General features: G+C 52.0%; 1 protein-coding gene across 1 annotated transcript in view; it reads left to right on the forward strand.

The window, feature by feature from the left end:
* The window catches only part of AKAP9 (A-kinase anchoring protein 9), a 357,327-nt gene that overhangs the window by 224,256 nt on the left and 114,301 nt on the right, over positions 1-18,770 (forward strand). Inside the window, exon 24 of the mRNA XM_075316166.1 lies at positions 7,141-7,303. Within this exon, the coding sequence (XP_075172281.1) occupies positions 7,141-7,303 (163 nt within the window). The remainder of the gene's footprint in view (positions 1-7,140; positions 7,304-18,770) is intronic.

The following is an 18,770-nucleotide window of genomic DNA, read 5'->3' on the forward strand; positions in this document are numbered from 1 at the left end:
AAGGTCCGTGACTGTGTGTCCGGACGGAACCAGCAAGGTTGACAACGACGGTGGCTGTCCGGAGTGGGACGGTTCGGAGGTTCCTGGAAGGACCCCGTTGGCTGTGTGCCCGGTGGTCTGGAGCAGTGTTCCGAAGGACAGTCAGCACCAGGACAGGGGCCTTTCGGACCCCAGCAGGGCTAGGAGTCGTCAGATCTGCTAAATCCGTTAGTGAAGGGGACGTAGATCTCCCAGCAACAAAGTCCCGATTGACGGCAACAGCCCGACCATTACCGGGGAGACACCGCCACCGCCAAGGCACCAGTTTCCCCAGGGCCAGCGCCTGCGGGCAAAGTGTAGAGCTCCTCCGGCCCAGATTGCAGTCGGGGAGCGGGTAACCGGAGGGAATCCACCGCTACCACCATCAGAACACAAGGTGCAGGGAAGAGTGACAACACCGTTAACTACCGGGAGTGCAGGTGCAACCGTCTGTGGGACCGTCCTACCAGCCGTTGGTTTACCGTACAAACTGTGTCCGTGTCTCAGGCTGAGTGAGTACCACAGTGCCGCAAGGCACAGCGCTGCCCCCGCGTCTCTGCGCCCTCCAGGCCCTACACTTCACATCTCTTCACCGGGCCCCGGGATCACCAACCCCTACCCACGGAGGGGCAACACAACACCTGGCTGCTCCCATCACCATCCCCGGGCTCCCCATCCAAAGCAGCGGTGGTGCAATCACCACAACCGTGGGTGGCGTCACGAACTATAACCCCAACAAACACCCCCCTTTCACTCACGGGCGAGGAGTGTCGCTCGAGACACCCCGGGATCCGGCCCGCAGCTCGAGCCACCAGGAGCAACTGCCGGACCCGAGCAGAAGGGGTGAGCGCGGTGTGCTGACACCCTCCTCCCCGCCCGCGACAACTTGGCGTCACGAACAGGATCTTACCGCTCTGCCGTCAGGTAGAGGTGCGCCTTGTTACAGCCGGAGGTATCCGGCAGAAAAATTTCAGAAGCCGCCATCTTTGGCGCGAAAAGTTCCCGCTCGAGCGTCTTCTCGAGCAGTAGAGGCGCGAAGGCCAAAGCCCCGCCCTGAGAGAGGAGGGGCCGGAAAGAGCTAAGGGGGACGCGATGGCGGCTGGCCGCATGTAGCTGCGGCTATACAAGCAGGGACGCCAGGACCCTGCGGCCATTGACTGGTTCCTGGAAGAGGCCGCTGCTAAAGATGCTGAGTCCGACCAACAACACCGTGGTCCCCGCGCCCGGCATGGTGGCGTGGGTGGAAGTCCGGACCGCCCAGCTAAGCAGCCGTCTGCAGGTCCGCATGCAGCTCCTCCTGGAGGAGTGGGAGGCCGACATGGTGGAAGCGGTGGCTGCTATGCGGAGATGCGAGGTGGAGGAAGATTTGGAGGAACGGGTAAGAGACCCACGTCCCTGTATTCCCAAGGGATCGGCCGCTGCGGCTGAGGGGCCCGGCCTACACCCGTTCACCCTGCTGCCTCTCCCGCTACCCGCGTTAGCTGCTGCTGCCCCGCCACTAGGCCCGCTACCACCACCACCGGTAGCGGTACCCTGCCAATCCGCCCCGGCGGACCGACCTGCAGCAGAAGCTCATGACCACCCTGAACCGCTTCTATGGAAGAAGCCAAAGGCTGAGCCCGTCAGCAAAGATGCACCGGAGACACGGCGGGGATGCAGCTGCCAGGAGGCAGAGGAGGCCATGTCACAGCGGGGTCCCTCATTACTGAAGGTGCCGGTCGTAGCCGACACGGAGGGACTCTGGCTGGGCCCATCCCCCGCACATGCTGAACCGGAGCAAACAGAAAGTACTCCCGGCTGGGAGCGGCGGCAACAGCAGCTGCGCAGGGAGATCGATGCCCGAGAGGGGTGTAGAGCGGATGTGCATGCCCGCATGAATATGGAAGAGGGTCGCCTGCAGCGAGCTACCATTGGGGTCCAGAGCGGTGCACCGTGTGAAGGTGGCACTAGAGCCCCACGAGTGAGAATGGACTGTTAAGCCGCAAAAGGGCAGCAGATGCCCGCAGCACCGTCCCCGTTGGGACCACCTGCTTGTTTGAAAAGTTTGAAAATTCTGATGATAAATGAAAAATGATTACCGAGTTTTCACCAGATTTGCCTTTGTGATTTGAACCGGCTGGAGCCGGCACCGTTGTCCCCGTGGGGACCGTTTAAGTTTAAAAATGCATGGGAACTGCCATGGACAAGCCCGTGAACTCTGCAGGGCAACCACAAACGTTAGTGGCTTGTAAATATGTTGGGTACCGTTACCGTTTCCGCCATGCCGCCTCCGGAGAGGCAGGTTGGAGGGAGGGCCCTGAGCAGAGCAGGCCAGGGCCCAGCCACCAAAGGAACCGGTGGCTACCCTCTGGAGGGAAGGACAGATCCCGCTCGGGTGACTTGTGCTGGACTGTGGGTCAAGGGGTGCTGCCTGGGTTTTAGGGGCAGCATCAGGGCCAGGTTGCTTGGGTGGGAGAGAGCGGAAACCGTGACCGTACACCGTTGTAACGTTAAAAGTAAATGTGCCTCCCGTCTTGGGAAGAGTTGATTAAAAATGTAATGTATATATGTTTAACCTGTTATCCCCTTTTTCACAGAAAAATAAAACCGGTGTAGGACGGCAGCCCGCGGACGGTCTGCATTTTGCTAAGGGGGAATGTGTCGCCCTGGGCAAGCCAGGGGACACAGGACACAACACCACCACACCCCACATCCCAGGTAGGAACACCACAGTCAAAACACAAATCCTTGTTGCCCTCTTCCAGCAGTCTGTTGATGCACACCAGGGGGTGGGCCAGGCGGTTGGCTCCGCCCACCAAGGAGCTCACAGATCTGGAGGCAGGAAGTTACCAGGAGTCAGCTCAGGGACGAGCTTGAGTAAGGCAGAAAGCCCAGGCAGGGCAAGAGTGAAGTCCAGTGAAGGGCTAGAGTGAACAACCAGAAGTGAAAGTAGAAAGGAGAAAGTAGAAAGTGACAGAAAAGCCTGAAGGTCCGTGACTGTGTGTCCGGACGGAACCAGCAAGGTTGACAACGACGGTGGCTGTCCGGAGTGGGACGGTTCGGAGGTTCCTGGAAGGACCCCGTTGGCTGTGTGCCCGGTGGTCTGGAGCAGTGTTCCGAAGGACAGTCAGCACCAGGACAGGGGCCTTTCAGACCCCAGCAGGGCTAGGAGTCGTCAGATCTGCTAAATCCGTTAGTGAAGGGGACGTAGATCTCCCAGCAACAAAGTCCCGATTGACGGCAACAGCCCGACCATTACCGGGGAGACACCGCCACCGCCAAGGCACCAGTTTCCCCAGGGCCAGCGCCTGCGGGCAAAGTGTAGAGCTCCTCCGGCCCAGATTGCAGTCGGGGAGCGGGTAACCGGAGGGAATCCACCGCTACCACCATCAGAACACAAGGTGCAGGGAAGAGTGACAACACCGTTAACTACCGGGAGTGCAGGTGCAACCGTCTGTGGGACCGTCCTACCAGCCGTTGGTTTACCGTACAAACTGTGTCCGTGTCTCAGGCTGAGTGAGTACCACAGTGCCGCAAGGCACAGCGCTGCCCCCGCGTCTCTGCGCCCTCCAGGCCCTACACTTCACATCTCTTCACCGGGCCCCGGGATCACCAACCCCTACCCACGGAGGGGCAACACAACACCTGGCTGCTCCCATCACCATCCCCGGGCTCCCCATCCAAAGCAGCGGTGGTGCAATCACCACAACCGTGGGTGGCGTCACGAACTATAACCCCAACAAACACCCCCCTTTCACTCACGGGCGAGGAGTGTCGCTCGAGACACCCCGGGATCCGGCCCGCAGCTCGAGCCACCAGGAGCAACTGCCGGACCCGAGCAGAAGGGGTGAAAGCGGTGTGCTGACACCCTCCTCCCCGCCCGCGACATATATATGTGTGTGTGTGTGTGTGTGTGTGTGTGTATATATATATAGTGGTCCAAAAGTAGGTGGACAGTGTGTGTAATAGGGTTATGAAGGGGAAGATTCATCAAACATGGTGTAAAGTGAAACTGACTCAGTTGCCCTTAGCAACCAATCAGATTCCACCTTTCATTTTCCAAAAAGTCCTTGAACAGTGAAAAGTGGAATCTGATTGGTTGCTAAGGGCAACTGAGTCAGTTTCACTTTACACCATGTTTGATAACCCTATTACACATACTGTCCACCTACTTTTGCACCACCCAGTGTGTGTGTGTGTATATATATGTATATATATATATATATATATATATATATATATGTGGGCCACAGCGGAGGGGTTCCAGATTCAAGTCCTGCACAGGGGCACTTCAGTTTCCATGTCGTCCCCTGTGTGGACCAGCCAAAGCCAACGGGTCAGCCGTAGATTAGTGCTGATGAAAGTGCAAATACACGTCAGGGTGGATATTTCACTTATTTTTACGTCTTTACTCACCTGCTGTGTTCTTTGACCGTATTTTATTACCTCTAGTCACATTATTTTGCATTTGTCATGACCTTCCTTTATTACCTAATCATTTGTGCTCTTGCAAAAGGTTTAAAGGGGTTGAACAAGATTAGTAAAGCAGCGCCACCCCTGACCATGGGTTGTGTCTGGTATTGCAGCTCAGCTGTATTGAAGAAACTGGAGTTAAGGTGCAATAACACGCACAACTTTGCGGACAGGTGTGGCGCTGTTTCTGGGGATTCCATCACACATCCATATCTCCGGTACGTGTGACGTCCATTTTCACACATACCGGAGACACACCTAGGCCCATAAAAATCAATGGGTTTACGCACACATCTGAGTTTTGACAAGGACCGTGTGTCTGTGTGGAGCACATACGTGTCCATGTGCTCCACACGACGACGTCCATTTTTGGCAAGCTGCACGGGTGTCACGCGGACCACACATTGATGTGATCTGTGCGACATGTCCTGGAGGAAACCGACGCCACTGAAGAATAAATATATTTTTATACTCTACTGTCTCCAGCGCTGCTGTTGCTTCTGGGTCCCACTCATTATGCCTCATGAATATTCACTGCACTGACTGCAAACCCGAAAGCAAGTGCAACAGCAGTGCCGGGGACAGGTAAATCTACAAGTTTGTGCTGTCCATGGGCTATCCGGATGTCACATGGATAGCACATGGACAGCACATGGATATATGTACCTATACCACGAATCGTGCGAAACGTTCGTTTTTTGTGTGAATGAGGCCTGAAATAAAGCGGCCATGATTTTGTAACCCTGTGAAGTTTCTTTGATGTAAGAATAACATTTTTATCTGTTTTCTTTCCCTCCCCTCAATGGGTAACGGACATAAGCAAATTGATATTCTTTCTCCCTCGTACTGAATGTAAGGCTTGTAATTCTCCCTGCGGCTGTTTAGGTTAAACATTCCCTTTAATGACGTGTGTATAGCCACTTTCTATATCACAGTGTCTCTTTTGTCTTGTGAAGTCAGACCGGGACTTGATTCCCCGAAAAACCGCAGTATCGCAAGCTTTGCTGTGGTTTTCATCCTCCTTGATGCTCTTGGTAGTACTGTGTCTTTTGTGCGATTCTTATTGCTCAGATCTCCGAAGAACAAAGATTATTATCATTGCATAAATCAATAGTACAAGCAAATATAGGAAACTATAATATATCTAACCAGAGAAATCTGCTTCTTTCTCCACTTATGAGCCCCTTTTTCTCCTATTCCTAACTCCCAAACTCATAATTTACTTTGAAAAAAAAGGCCTAAATCAATTAGGGTAAGAACAGGGTCACTGATCCGAACATGTCTAACATAGAGGCAGGAGAGCAGGAATCCCTCATGTCTGTGTGTGCTGTGTATGAGAAGCATATAGCAGTGAGTCTGCACCCACTAGCTCAGAGAAAAGTGAAAATTGGAGCTGTAGGTGAGAAAACTAGTGGAAAAACACCGCATACAAGTCATATAATGGACATTTATAGTGTTATTCCTCATGCTTGCTTATTCTGAACACACTCTGGAAATTTAAGTACAAAGACTGATGGTATTTCCTGACACACAAGTGTGAATAGGTGCATACACAGCATGAGGTATGTTATAACAAAAAGAGACAGTGATACTCTAGAATATGAACATGCAGTACTGCTAAGAAAAAAAACATGTAAAAATTGAGATTCTCAGCATATAAATGTCAGGTTTATGTGAGCCCAACAGCCAAAGTCAAGGCGCATCACTTACTGTTGGGTGCCTATCTACTCCAATGCCTCTCTTTTTGGGTTAAAAAAATCTCCAATTTATGGGTGGATAAAAATCACCTAATGCTGATGAAGTGCTCAATCAGAAGGCAGGACCCCCATAATCTAAGTAAAAAAAAAAAAATGTCACTTCCTAACACGCAAGTGTGAACAGGTGCATACAGAACATGAGCATAAAGACACAGTTACACTCTGAAATGCTATATGTTAACAAAAAAAACATGTAAAGATATGTTAACAATTAATATAGCAATATGAACATCCATTACTGCTATGAAAAAAAATCTAAAAATTTAGATACTTAGATATAAAAAATGCCAGCTTTATGTGAGCCCAACAGGCAACGTCAAGGTCCCTATCTACTGTAATGCGTCTCTTTGGATTAACCCCCCCCCCTCCAATTTCTGATCAGATAGGAACCTGCTAATAAAGAGTTAAAATCGCCTAAGGCAGATGAGGAGTGCTCAATTAGAAGGCATGACTCTATAACCTAAGTAAAAAGACTGACTGCACTTCCTAACAGGCAAGTGTGAACAGGTGCATACTGAGCATGAGATATATTATAACAAAAAGAGACCGTTGCACTCTGAAATGTGAAGATATTAAATGACAGATAGGGTTTAAGACCACACATGAATGTAATTCCAGGGGTTTTTTTGGGTTTTTTTTATTACTTTTTAAGTATACAGTATGCAATATATGGATCTAATAAATAAGTAAAAACACAATAAAAAAAATTAGTCTAGACAAGTTTATTTAGTTACCCCCGACAAATGAAGTTATAACACATTCACAAAAAAAAAAAGTATTTGGTCGTCTAAGGTGTTAAACTAGGACAACGCTACACTTTGCTTCTGACCGTATCTGCCGCTCTAGTATTATTCACGCATAGTTTCTGATTATACTCCAACTGTATTGACGAGCTATCGTATTCTTGTTGCAGCTCGCTCATGCCAAGGCGGCACAGACAGAACTGATACGGGAGTCCATCAAAAGGAAACAGGAGACTACTGAACTGCTCAGATGCCAGGAAGAGCTTCAAGAAAGACTCAATGAGGAGGCCAAAGCCAGAGAGCACTTGGCACTGGAGCTCAGCAAAGCAGAAGGTAGGTCATGGTCCATGGCCACACAATTTACTAGTTAAGGTCCACAATGGCCTCTGGAGTTTATGGTCTCTGGATTTAGTCCAACATGGTTTAAGATTTGCATGGGTTCTACCTTATTCCTCTTTCTTTATCCATATGGCAGTTTGGATTCCATGTTTAGTTAATTATTTTCTTTTCCTGTGAACTTACCTAGGATTCGAACTCTTAACCTCTACCATGGTAGGCAGAAATGATAGCAGTGAGACAAAATATAAAAGAATTTTCTCAGCCTAAAGACCTAAAAAGTATTTTTCTTCTTTACAGGCACAATGTACTGGTACAAAGAGATGCATCTTTGTATACCAGTTACTTATTCTGAACACTCACCTGAAAGGAGAGATATGCTCTAAGACCACATATAATTAATGTTACCCTAGATTTTTTTTTTTTTTTTAGTTTTGATCCAAAATATAACAGCATTTTCTGAGCCTAAAGACCAGAATTTTCTCAGCCCAAAGACCTAAAAAGTATTTTTCTTCTTTACAGGCACAATGAATTGGTACAAAAATATGCATCTCTATATGCCAGTTACTTATTCTGAACAATCGCCTGAAATGACAGATATGCATTATGGCCGCACATAATAAATCATATCCCAAATTTGTTGTTTGTTTTTACTTTTGAGCCAATATAGAGGAGAATTGTCTCAACCTAAAGACCAGAATTTTCTGAGCCTAAAGACCTAAAAAGTATTTTTCTTCTTTACAGGCACATTGTACTAGTATAAAGAGATGCATCTATAAATGCCAGTTACTTATTCTGAACACTCACCTGAAAATACAGATATTCTTTAAGACTACACATAATAAATGATAGCCCAGATTTTTATTTTTTTTTTGTTTTGAGCAAAAATATAAGCGCATTTTCTCAGCCCAAAGACTAGAATTTTCTCAGCCTAAAGATGTAAAAAGTATTTTCTTTGTCGCTCCATTGGGAGACCCAGATAATTGGGTGTATAGCTACTGCCTCCGGAGGCCACACAAAGTATTACACTTAAAAGTGTAAGGCCCCTCCCCTTCTGCCTATACACCCCCCGTGGGATCACGGGCTCCTCAGTTTTCATGCTTTGTGCGAAGGAGGTCAGACATCCACGCATAGCTCCACTGTTTAGTCAGCAGCAGCTGCTGACTATGTCGGATGGAAGAAAAGAGGGCCCATACTTGGGCCCCCAGCATGCTCCCTTCTCACCCCACTTTTGTCGGCGGTGTTTGTTAAGGTTGAGGTACCCATTGCGGGTACGGAGGCTGGAGCCCACATGCTGCGTCCTTCCCCATCCCCATTAGGGCTCTGGGTGAAGTGGGACTTTACCGGTCTCCAGGCACAGAGACCGTGCTCCATCCACAGCCGCTGGATCTGCTGGATATGGAGCTGAGTATCGTCAGGGACATGGCCCTGCTACGTCAAGGTACTCTGTGTCCCCGTACAGACCGCGCGCAGACACACTGCAGCATTGCTGGGTGTGTTAGTGCGCCGGGGACAACAGCGCTGCGCGCTTGTGCCATTACTAACTACAGCTCTGCTGAGTGAGTCAATGTATTGGGAACTGCCGCGCCGGCCGCTGCTGTCAGTTTTACACTGCGGCGCGGCTGGGACTTGTGGTGCGCCGGGGACTTCCGCGCTGGCCGTGCATATATGACGGCCGCGCTTATTACTTGAGTCCCCGGCTTTTGCGGCCTAGTTTCGTTTCGTTCCCGCCCCCAGGCCTGCCAGTCAGGGGAAGGGCGGGACGCTGTACAGAACGTCAGCGCCGAGGGCTGGAGTCTACTTTACATACTCCAGCCCTCACACTGGACACAGTGGGACGCCAGTTTCCCGCACTTTGTCTGAGGCACGCCCACGGTACGCCCCTCTTCACAGGACGCCGGCAGCCATTCCTGTGTGCAGTCTCAGCTGGAGAAGGGAGACAAGTTCTGGGAGACCCAGACACGGGATTCTGGCAACCACACACCCGCCTTTGAGCGGGCGGTAAGCGGCACCTCTGGTGCTGATCCCACTAGTGTACATTTGTATTTTTATGCTTGCATGCTATACATTGCACTGTACGGTCGCTGGTGATTCTTGGCTATATACCCTCCTAGATGGCTCAGAGGAGACAACAGCATGTCGTCCGCAAAAAGCAAGGGTGCCAAGGCACAGGCTTTCTATGCTGCTTGTACCGCATGTGAGGCTACTATACCAGGTTCCACTGACCCCCATTGTGTGCAGTGCTCGGCCCCTGTGGCACTTGCTCGGCCGGGGCCTCTGCTAGAGGTGACCCAGGGAGAACCACCTGTGAATACTGTCCAGGTGACGGGGACAAAGTTTGCAGTTTTTGCTGATAGATTGTCTGTGACTATGACTAAAATTCTAGAAACTTTGCAGTCTAGACCAGTAACTCAGACCAGGGGCACTGTGGAATCATTGCTCCCTGGTCCCCCTCAGTTGGAACAGCTCCGTGCTCCGGGGGTTTCCCATGCATCCCAGGGTGAAGGCTCTGACACGGACGACAGTCCCAGACAGCCTAAGCGAGCTCGCTGGGAGCGACCCTCGACTTCATCACACTGGTCAGGGTCCCAGCAGGAGGACTCTCTGTGTGATGAGGCGGAGGTAGCTGATCAGGATTCTGATCCTGAGACCGCTCTCAATCTGGATACTCCTGATGGTGACGCCATAGTGAATGATCTTATAGCGTCCATCAATAGAATGTTGGATATTTCTCCCCCAGCTCCTCCAGTGGAGGAGTCAGCTTCACAGCAGGAGAAATTCCATTTCAGGTATCCCAAGCGTAAATTAAGTATTTTTCTGGACCACTCTGACTTTAGAGAGGCAGTTCAGAAACACCACGCTTATCCTGATAAGCGTTTCTCCAAACGACTTAAGGATACACGTTATCCCTTTCCCCCTGACGTGGTCAAGGGCTGGACCCAGTGTCCCAAGGTGGATCCTCCAATCTCCAGGCTTGCGGCTAGATCCATAGTTGCAGTGGAAGATGGAGCTGCACTTAAAGATGCCACTGACAGACAGATGGAGCTCTGGTTGAAATCCATCTATGAAGCTATCGGCGCGTCGTTTGCTCCAGCATTCGCAGCCGTATGGGCACTCCAAGCTATTTCAGCTGGTCTTACACAGATTGACACGGTCACACGTACATCTGTTCCGCAGGTGGCATCCTTAACCTCTCAAATGTCTGCATTTGCGTCTTACGCGATTAATGCTGTCCTGGACTCTACGAGCCGTACGGCAGTGGCGTCCGCCAACTCCGTGGTTTTACGCAGAGCCTTGTGGTTAAGGGAATGGAAGGCAGATTCTGCTTCCAAAAAGTGCTTAACCAGTTTGCCATTTTCTGGTGACCGACTGTTTGGTGAGCGATTGGATGAAATCATTAAACAGTCCAAGGGTAAGGATTCATCCTTACCCCAGCCCAAACCAAACAAACCCCAACAGAGGAGGGGACAGTCGGGGTTTCGGTCCTTTCGAGGCTCGGGCAGGTCCCAATTTTCCTCATCCAAAAGGACTCAAAAGGATCAGAGGAGCTCAGATTCTTGGCGGGCTCAGTCACGCCCAAAAAAGACAGCCGGAAGACCCGCTACCAAGGCGGCTTCCTCATGACTTTCGGCCTCCTCTCTCCGCATCCTCGATCGGTGGCAGGCTCTCCCACTTTGGCGACATTTGGCTGCCACAGGTCAAAGACCGTTGGGTGAGAGACATTCTGTCTCACGGGTACAGGATAGAGTTCAGTTCTCGTCCTCCAACTCGTTTCTTCAGAACTTCTCCACCTTCCGACCGAGCCGATGCTCTTCTGCAAGCGGTGTGCACTCTAAAGGCAGAAGGAGTGGTGACCCCTGTTCCTCTTCAGGAGCAAGGTCACGGTTTTTACTCCAATTTGTTTGTGGTGCCAAAAAAGGACGGGTCTTTCCGTCCCGTTCTGGATCTAAAACTGCTCAACAAGCACGTGAAAACCAGGCGGTTCCGGATGGAATCCCTCCGCTCCGTCATCGCCTCAATGTCTCAAGGAGATTCCTAGCATCAATAGACATCAAGGATGCTTATCTCCACGTGCCGATTGCTCCAGAGCACCAGCGTTTTCTACGCTTCGTTATAGGAGACGAACACCTTCAGTTCGTAGCTCTGCCTTTCGGGCTGGCGACAGCCCCACGGGTCTTCACCAAGGTCATGGCAGCAGTAGTAGCAGTCCTGCACTCTCAAGGTCACTCTGTGATCCCGTATTTGGACGAACTACTTGTCAAGGCACCCTCTCAAGAGGCATGCCAACACAGCCTGAACGTTGCGCTGGAGACTCTCCAGAGTTTCGGGTGGATCATCAACTTTTCAAAGTCAAATCTGACCCCGACCCAATCGCTAACATATCTTGGCATGGAGTTTCTTACTCTCTCAGCGATAGTGAAGCTTCCGCTGGACAAACAACGTTCACTACAGACAGGGGTGCAATCTCTCCTTCAAGGCCAGTCACACCCCTTGAGACGCCTCATGCACTTTCTAGAGAAGATGGTAGCAACAATGGAGGCAGTCCCTTTCGCGCAGTTTCATCTGCGTCCACTACAATGGGATATTCTCCGCCAATGGGACGGGAAGTCGACGTCCCTCGACAGGAACGTCTCCCTTTCTCAGGCGGCCAAGGAATCTCTTCGGTGGTGGCTTCTTCCCACCTCATTGTCAAAAGGAAAGTCCTTCCTACCCCCATCCTGGGCGGTGGTCACGACAGACGCGAGTCTATCAGGGTGGGGAGCAGTTTTTCTCCACCACAGGGCTCAAGGTACGTGGACTCAGCAAGAGTCCACCCTTCAGATCAATGTTCTGGAAATCAGTGCAGTGTATCTTGCCCTACAAGCCTTCCAGCAGTGGCTGGAAGGCAAGCAGATCCGAATTCAGTCGGACAACTCCACAGCGGTGGCATACATCAACCACCAAGGCGGCACACGCAGTCGGCAAGCCTTCCAGGACGTCCGGCGGATTCTGACGTGGGTGGAAGACACGGCATCCACCATATCCGCAGCTCACATCCCAGGCGTGGAAAACTGGGAAGCAGACTTCCTCAGTCGCCAGGGTATGGACGCAGGGGAATGGTCTCTTCACCCGGACGTGTTTCAGGAGATCTGTCGCCTCTGGGGGATGCCGGACGTCGACCTAATGGCGTCCCGGCACAACAACAAGGTCCCGGCCTTCATGGCACGGTCTCACGATCACCGAACTCTGGCGGCGGACGCCTTAGTTTAAGATTGGTCGCAGTTCCGGCTACCTTATGTGTTCCCACCTCTGGCACTGTTGCCCAGAGTGCTGCGCAAGATCAGGTCCGACTGCCGTCGCGCCATCCTCGTCCCTCCAGACTGGCCGAGGAGGTCGTGGTACCCGGATCTGTGGCACCTCATGGTAGGCCAACCGTGGGCACTACCAGACCGACCAGACTTGCTGTCTCAAGGGCCGTTTTTCCATCTGAATTTTGCAGCCCTGAACCTGACTGTGTGGCCATTGAGTCCTGGATCCTAGCGTCTTCAGGATTATCTCAAGAGGTCATTGCCACCATGAGACAGGCTGGAAAACCAACCTCCGCCAAGATCTACCACAGGACGTGGAAGATATTCTTATCTTGGTGCTCTGCTCAGGGAGTTTCTCCCTGGCCATTTGCATTGCCTACTTTTCTTTCCTTCCTGCAATCCGGTTTGGAAAAAGGTTTGTCGCTCGGCTCCCTTAAAGGACAAGTCTCAGCGCTATCTGTATTTTTTCAGAAGCGCCTAGCACGACTTCCTCAGGTACGCACGTTCCTGCAAGGGGTTTGTCATATCGTCCCTCCTTACAAGCGGCCGTTAGAGCCCTGGGATCTGAACAGGGTTCTAATCGCTCTCCAGAAGCCGCCTTTCGAGCCTATGAGGGATGTTTCCCTTTCTCGCCTTTCACAGAAAGTGGCCTTTCTAGTACCGGTCACGTCTCTTCGGAGAGTGTCCGAGCTAGCAGCGCTGTCATGCAAATCTCCCTTCCTGGTGTTTCACCAGGACAAGGTGGTTCTGCGCCCGATTCCGGAGTTTCTCCCTAAGGTGGTATCCCCCTTTCATCTCAATCAGGATATCGCCTTACCTTCTTTGTGTCCTCATCCAGTTCATCAATGTGAGAAGGATTTGCATTTGTTGGATCTGGTGAGAGCACTCAGAATCTACATTTCTTTGTCGCTCCATTGGGAGACCCAGACAATTGGTGTATAGCTATTGCCTCTGGAGGCCACACAAAGTATTACACTTAAAAGTGTAAGGCCCCTCCCCTTCTGGCTATACACCCCCAGTGGGATCACTGGCTCACCAGTTTTGTGCTTTGTGCGAAGGAGGCAACACATCCACGCATAGCTCCACTTTTTAGTCAGCAGCAGCTGCTGACTATGTCGGATGGAAGAAAAGAGGACACATATAGTGTCCCCAGCATGCTCCCTTCTCACCCCACTGTATGTCGGAGGTGTTTGTAAGGTTGAGGTACCCATTGCGGGTACGGCGGCAGGAGCCCACATGCTGATTCCTTCCCCATCCCTTTTTACAGGGCTCTGGGTGAAGTGGGATTTACCGGTCTCCAGGCACTGAGACCGTGCTCCATCTACAGCCCCTGGAGAAGATGCTGGATGGAGCGGAGTACATCAGGGACATGGCCCTGCTTCCTCAAGGTACTCTGTGTCCCCGTGCATTTGGCGCTCACACCGCAGCATGCTGGGTGTTGTAGTGCGCCGGGGGACATCAGCGCTGCGGCGCCTGTGCCATGGCCTCATTCAGCTTCGCTGAAGCAGGCTCACTTATGGGAATTGGTCGCGCCGGCCGCTGGGACTGCGGCGCGGCTGGCACTTGTAGTGCGCCGGGGACTTCAGCGCGGCCTGCGCTTTTACGGCGGCCGCGCTGATAACTAGAGTCCCCGGCTTTTGCGGCCTGCTTCCGTTCGTTCCCGCCCCCAGACCTGCCAGTCAGGAGAGGGGCGGGACGCTGGCCACTTCCAGGAATCGGTCGCGCCGGCCGCTGGCAGCGGCGCGGCTGGCACTTGTGGTGCGCCGGGGACTTCAGCGCGGCCCGCGCTTTTACGGCGGCCGCGCTGATAACTAGAGTCCCCGGCTTTTGCGGCCTGCTTCCGTTCGTTCCCGCCCCCAGACCTGCCAGTCAGGAGAGGGGCGGGACGCTGGCCACTTCTATGAATCGGGCGCCGGCCGCTGGAACTGCAGGCGCGGCTGGCACTTGTGGTGCGCCGGGGACTTCAGCGCGGCCCGCGCTTTTACGGCGGCCGCGCTGTTAACTCGAGTCCCCGGCTTCTGGGCCTAGTCTCCCTTCGTTACCGCCCACAGCCCTGACAGTCAGGGTAGGGGCGTGACGCTGCATAGAGCAGCGCTGAGAGCTGGAGTATGTTTTGCATACTCCACCCCTCTCACTGTGTGCACTGTGAATCCGGATTCCCGCACTTTCTCAGGCACGCCCACGGCTTCCTTCTCTACAAGGACGCCGGCAGCCATTAGTGTCAGTTTCTGTACGATACAGAGACAAGTGTGGAAGACCCTGGCATTCTGATAGTCACACAATCGCTGTAACAGGCGTTAAGCAGCACCTGTGGTGCTAACCCCACTAGTGCAGAAGTGCACTTATAGATATGCTTGTACTATATACATTGCACTGTTTGGTCGCACGTTGTATATACCCTCCTGGATTATGCGGAGGAGTTATCAGCATATTCTCTGTGTAAAACAAAGGTGCAGAACCACATGTTTTTCTATACAGCTGGTACAGCATGTACGGCTATACGGCCGGCAGGTTACATAGACTCCCATTGTATGCACTAATGGCCAGGGGATGAGGACGGTGTCTGCAGTATTTACTGACAGTTTTTCTGAAACTATGGCTATGATACTAGAAGCCTAGCAGTCCGGACATGTCTCTCACAATATGGGCACTGTTGAATCGTTGATCCATGGCCCCCCTCAGTGTGAATAACTAACAGCTCCGGGAATGTCACACGCATCCCAGAGTCACGGCTCTGCACGGACGTCAGTCCCAGACAGCCTAAGTGGGCTCGCTATGAGCGGCCTCGGTTTCATCAGGGTCCTAACAGAAGGACTCGCTGTGTAATGAGGCGGAAGTAGCGGCTCAGGATTCTGATCCTGAGACCGCTCTCAATCTGGATACACCTGATTGTGACGCCATAGTAAATAATCTTATAGCGTCCATCTATAGAATGTGGGTTATTTCTCACCCAGCTCCTCCAGTGGAGGAGTCAGCTTCACGTATTTTTCTGGACCACTCTGCCTTCAGAGAGGCAGTCCAGGAACACCACGCTTATCCAGATATGCGCTTCTCCAAACGGCTTAGGATACACGTTATCCCTGTCCCCTGACTTGGTCAAGGACTGGACCCAATGTCCCGAGCGGCATCCTCCAATCTCCAGGCTTGTAGCTAGATCCATAGTTGCAGTGGGAGATGGAACTGCAAACTCAAAGATGCCACTGACAGACAGATGGATCTCTGGTTGAAAGCCATCTATGAGGCTGTCGGCGCACCGTTGGCTCCGGCATTCTCTCCCTTGGGGCACTCCAAGCTATTTCAGCTTGTCTTACACAGATTGACACGGTTACACGTACATCTGTGCCGCAGGTGGCATCCTTAACCTCTCAAATGTCTGCATTTGCTTCTTACGCGATTCAGGTTGTCCTGGACTCTGCGAACCGTGCGGCGGTAGCCTCCGCTACTCCGTGTTTTTAAGCAGAGCCTGGTCTGCTCGTTAAGTGAATGGAAGGCAGATTCTGCTTCCAAAAAAGGTTGCCTAACCAGTTGCCTTTTTCTGCTGACCGACTGTTTGGTGAGCGTTGGATGTAACCATTAAACAGTCCAGGGGTAAGGATTCATCCTTTCCTCAGCCCGGACACAACAAACCCCAACAGAGCAAGAGGCAGTCGGGGTTTTCGGCCTTTTCGAGGCTCGGGCAGGTCCCATTTTTCCTCGTCCAATGTGGACTCAAAAGGATCAGAGGAGCTAAGATTCTTAGCGGGCTCAGTCTCGCCCAAAAAAGCGACAGTCTGAAAACCCGCTTCCAAGGCGGCTTCCTCATGACTTGCGGCCTCGGTCGGTAGCAGGCTCTCCCGCCTTGGCGATATTTAGCTGCCATAGGTCAAGGACCATTGAGTGTGAGACATTCTGTCTCACGGGTACAGGATAGAGCTCACTTCTCGTCCTCCAACTCGATTCTTCAGAATTTCTCCACCTCCCGGCCGGGCCGCTGCTCTTCTGCAAACAGGGTGCACTCTATAGGCAGAAAGAGTGATGACCCCCGTTCCTCTTCAGGAACAAGGTCACGGTTTTTACCCCAAATTCTTTGCGGTACCTATAACAACGGGCCGTTCCGTCCCGTTCTGGATCTAAAAATGCTCAGCAAGCTCGTGGACACCAGGCGGTTCCGGATGGAATCCCTCCGCCATGTCATCGCCTCAAGGTCCCAAGGATATTTCCTAGCATCATAGGCATCAAGGATGCTTATCCACACGTGCCGATTGATCCAGAGCACTAGCGTTTCTACGCTTCGTTATAGGAGACGAACATCTTCTGTTCGTAGCTCTACCTTCCGGCTAGCGACAGTCCAACTGGTCTTCGCCAAGGTCAGGGCAGCAGTAGTCACAGTCCTGCACTCTCAGGGTCACTCTGTGGTCCCGTATTTAGACGATCTACTTGTCAAGGCACTCTCTTAGGAAACATGCCAACACTGCCCGAACGTTGCGCTGGAGACTCTCTAGAGTTTTGGGTGGATCATCAACTTTTTAAAGTCAGATCCGACCCCGACCCTATCGATAACATATCTAGGCATAGAGTTTCTTACTCTCTCAGCGATAGTGAAGCTGCCGCTAGACAAACAGCATTCACTACGGGCTGCAAGCTCTTCTTTAAGAACCAGTCGCACACATTGAGACGCCTCATGCACTTCCTACGTAAGATGGTAGCAATGGAGGCAGTTCCTTTCGCGCAGTTTTACTGCGTCCACTACAATGGGACATTCTCCGCCAATGGGACGAGGAGTCGACGTCCCTCAACAGAGTCGTCGTTCTTTCTCAGGCGGCCAAGGAATCTCTACGGTGGTGGCTTCTTCTCACCTCTTGGTCAAAAAGAAGGTCCTTCCTATCCCCGTCCTGGGCGATAGTTACGACAGACGCGAGTCTATCAGGGTGGGGAGCAGTTTTTCTCCACTACAGCGCTCAGGGTACGTGGACTCAGCAAGAGTCCACTCTTCAGATCAATGTTCTTGAACACAGAGCAGTGTATCTTGCCCTACAAACCTTCCAACAGCGGCTGGAAAGCAAGCATATCCGACTTCAGTCGGACAGCTCCACAGCGGTGGCATACATCAACCACCAAGGAAGAACGCGCAACCGGCAAGCCTTACACGGCATCCACCATATCCACAATTCACATCCCAAGTGTGGAAACTAGGAAGCTGACTTCCTAAGTCGCTGAGGTGTGGCCGAAAGAGTATGGTCTCCTCACCCGGACGGGTTTCAGGAGATCTGGCGCCGCTGACAGAGGCCGGACGTCGATCTAATGGCGTCACGGCACAACAACAATGTGCCAGCTTCATGGCACGGTTTCACAATCATCGAGCTCTGGCGGCAAACGCCTTAGTTCAGCATTGGTCGCAGTTCCAGCTACCTTAGGTGCCACCTCTGGCATTGTTGCCCAGAGTACTGCGCTAGATCAAGACCGACTGCGGCCGCGCCATCCTCGTCGCTACAAATTGGCCGAGGATGTTGTGGTACTCGGTTCTGTGGTGCCTCACGGTAGGCTAACCGGGGGCACTACCAGACCAATCAGACTGGCTGTCTCAAGGGCCATTCTTCCATTTGAATTCTACGGCCCTCAACCGGATGGTGTGGCATTGAGTCCTGGAACCTAGTGTCGTCAGGATTACCTCAGGACGTGGTTGCCACCATGAGACAGGCTAGCATACCAACGTCCGCCAAGATTGACCACAGGACGTGGAAGATGTTCTTATCTCGGTGCTCGGCGCAGGGTGTTTCTCCCTGGCCGGTTGCATCGTCTATGTTTCCTTCCTTCCTGCAATCTAGGTAGGAAAATGGGTTGTCGCTCAGTTCCCTTTAGGGACAAGTCTCAGCGCTATCTGTATTTTTTCAGAAACGACGACTTCCTCAGGTACGCACGTTCCTACGGGGAGTTTGTCTTCTCAGCACTCCGTACAAGCGGCCGTTAGAGCCCTGAGATCTGAACAAGGTTCTAATTGCTCTCCAGATGCCGCCTTTCGAGCCTTTGAAGGATGTCTCCCTTCCCGTTTTTCACGGGAAGTGGCCTTCTAGTAACGGTCTCGTCTCTTAGGAGAGTTTCCGAGCTAGCAACGCTCTCATACAAACTCCCTTCCTGGTCCTTCACCAGGACAGGGTAGTTCTGCGTCCGGTTCCGGAATTTCTCCCTAAGGTGGTATC

The sequence above is a fragment of the Anomaloglossus baeobatrachus genome, chromosome 6 (genome assembly GCF_048569485.1).
Source record: "Anomaloglossus baeobatrachus isolate aAnoBae1 chromosome 6, aAnoBae1.hap1, whole genome shotgun sequence".
Taxonomy (NCBI): domain Eukaryota; kingdom Metazoa; phylum Chordata; class Amphibia; order Anura; family Aromobatidae; genus Anomaloglossus; species Anomaloglossus baeobatrachus.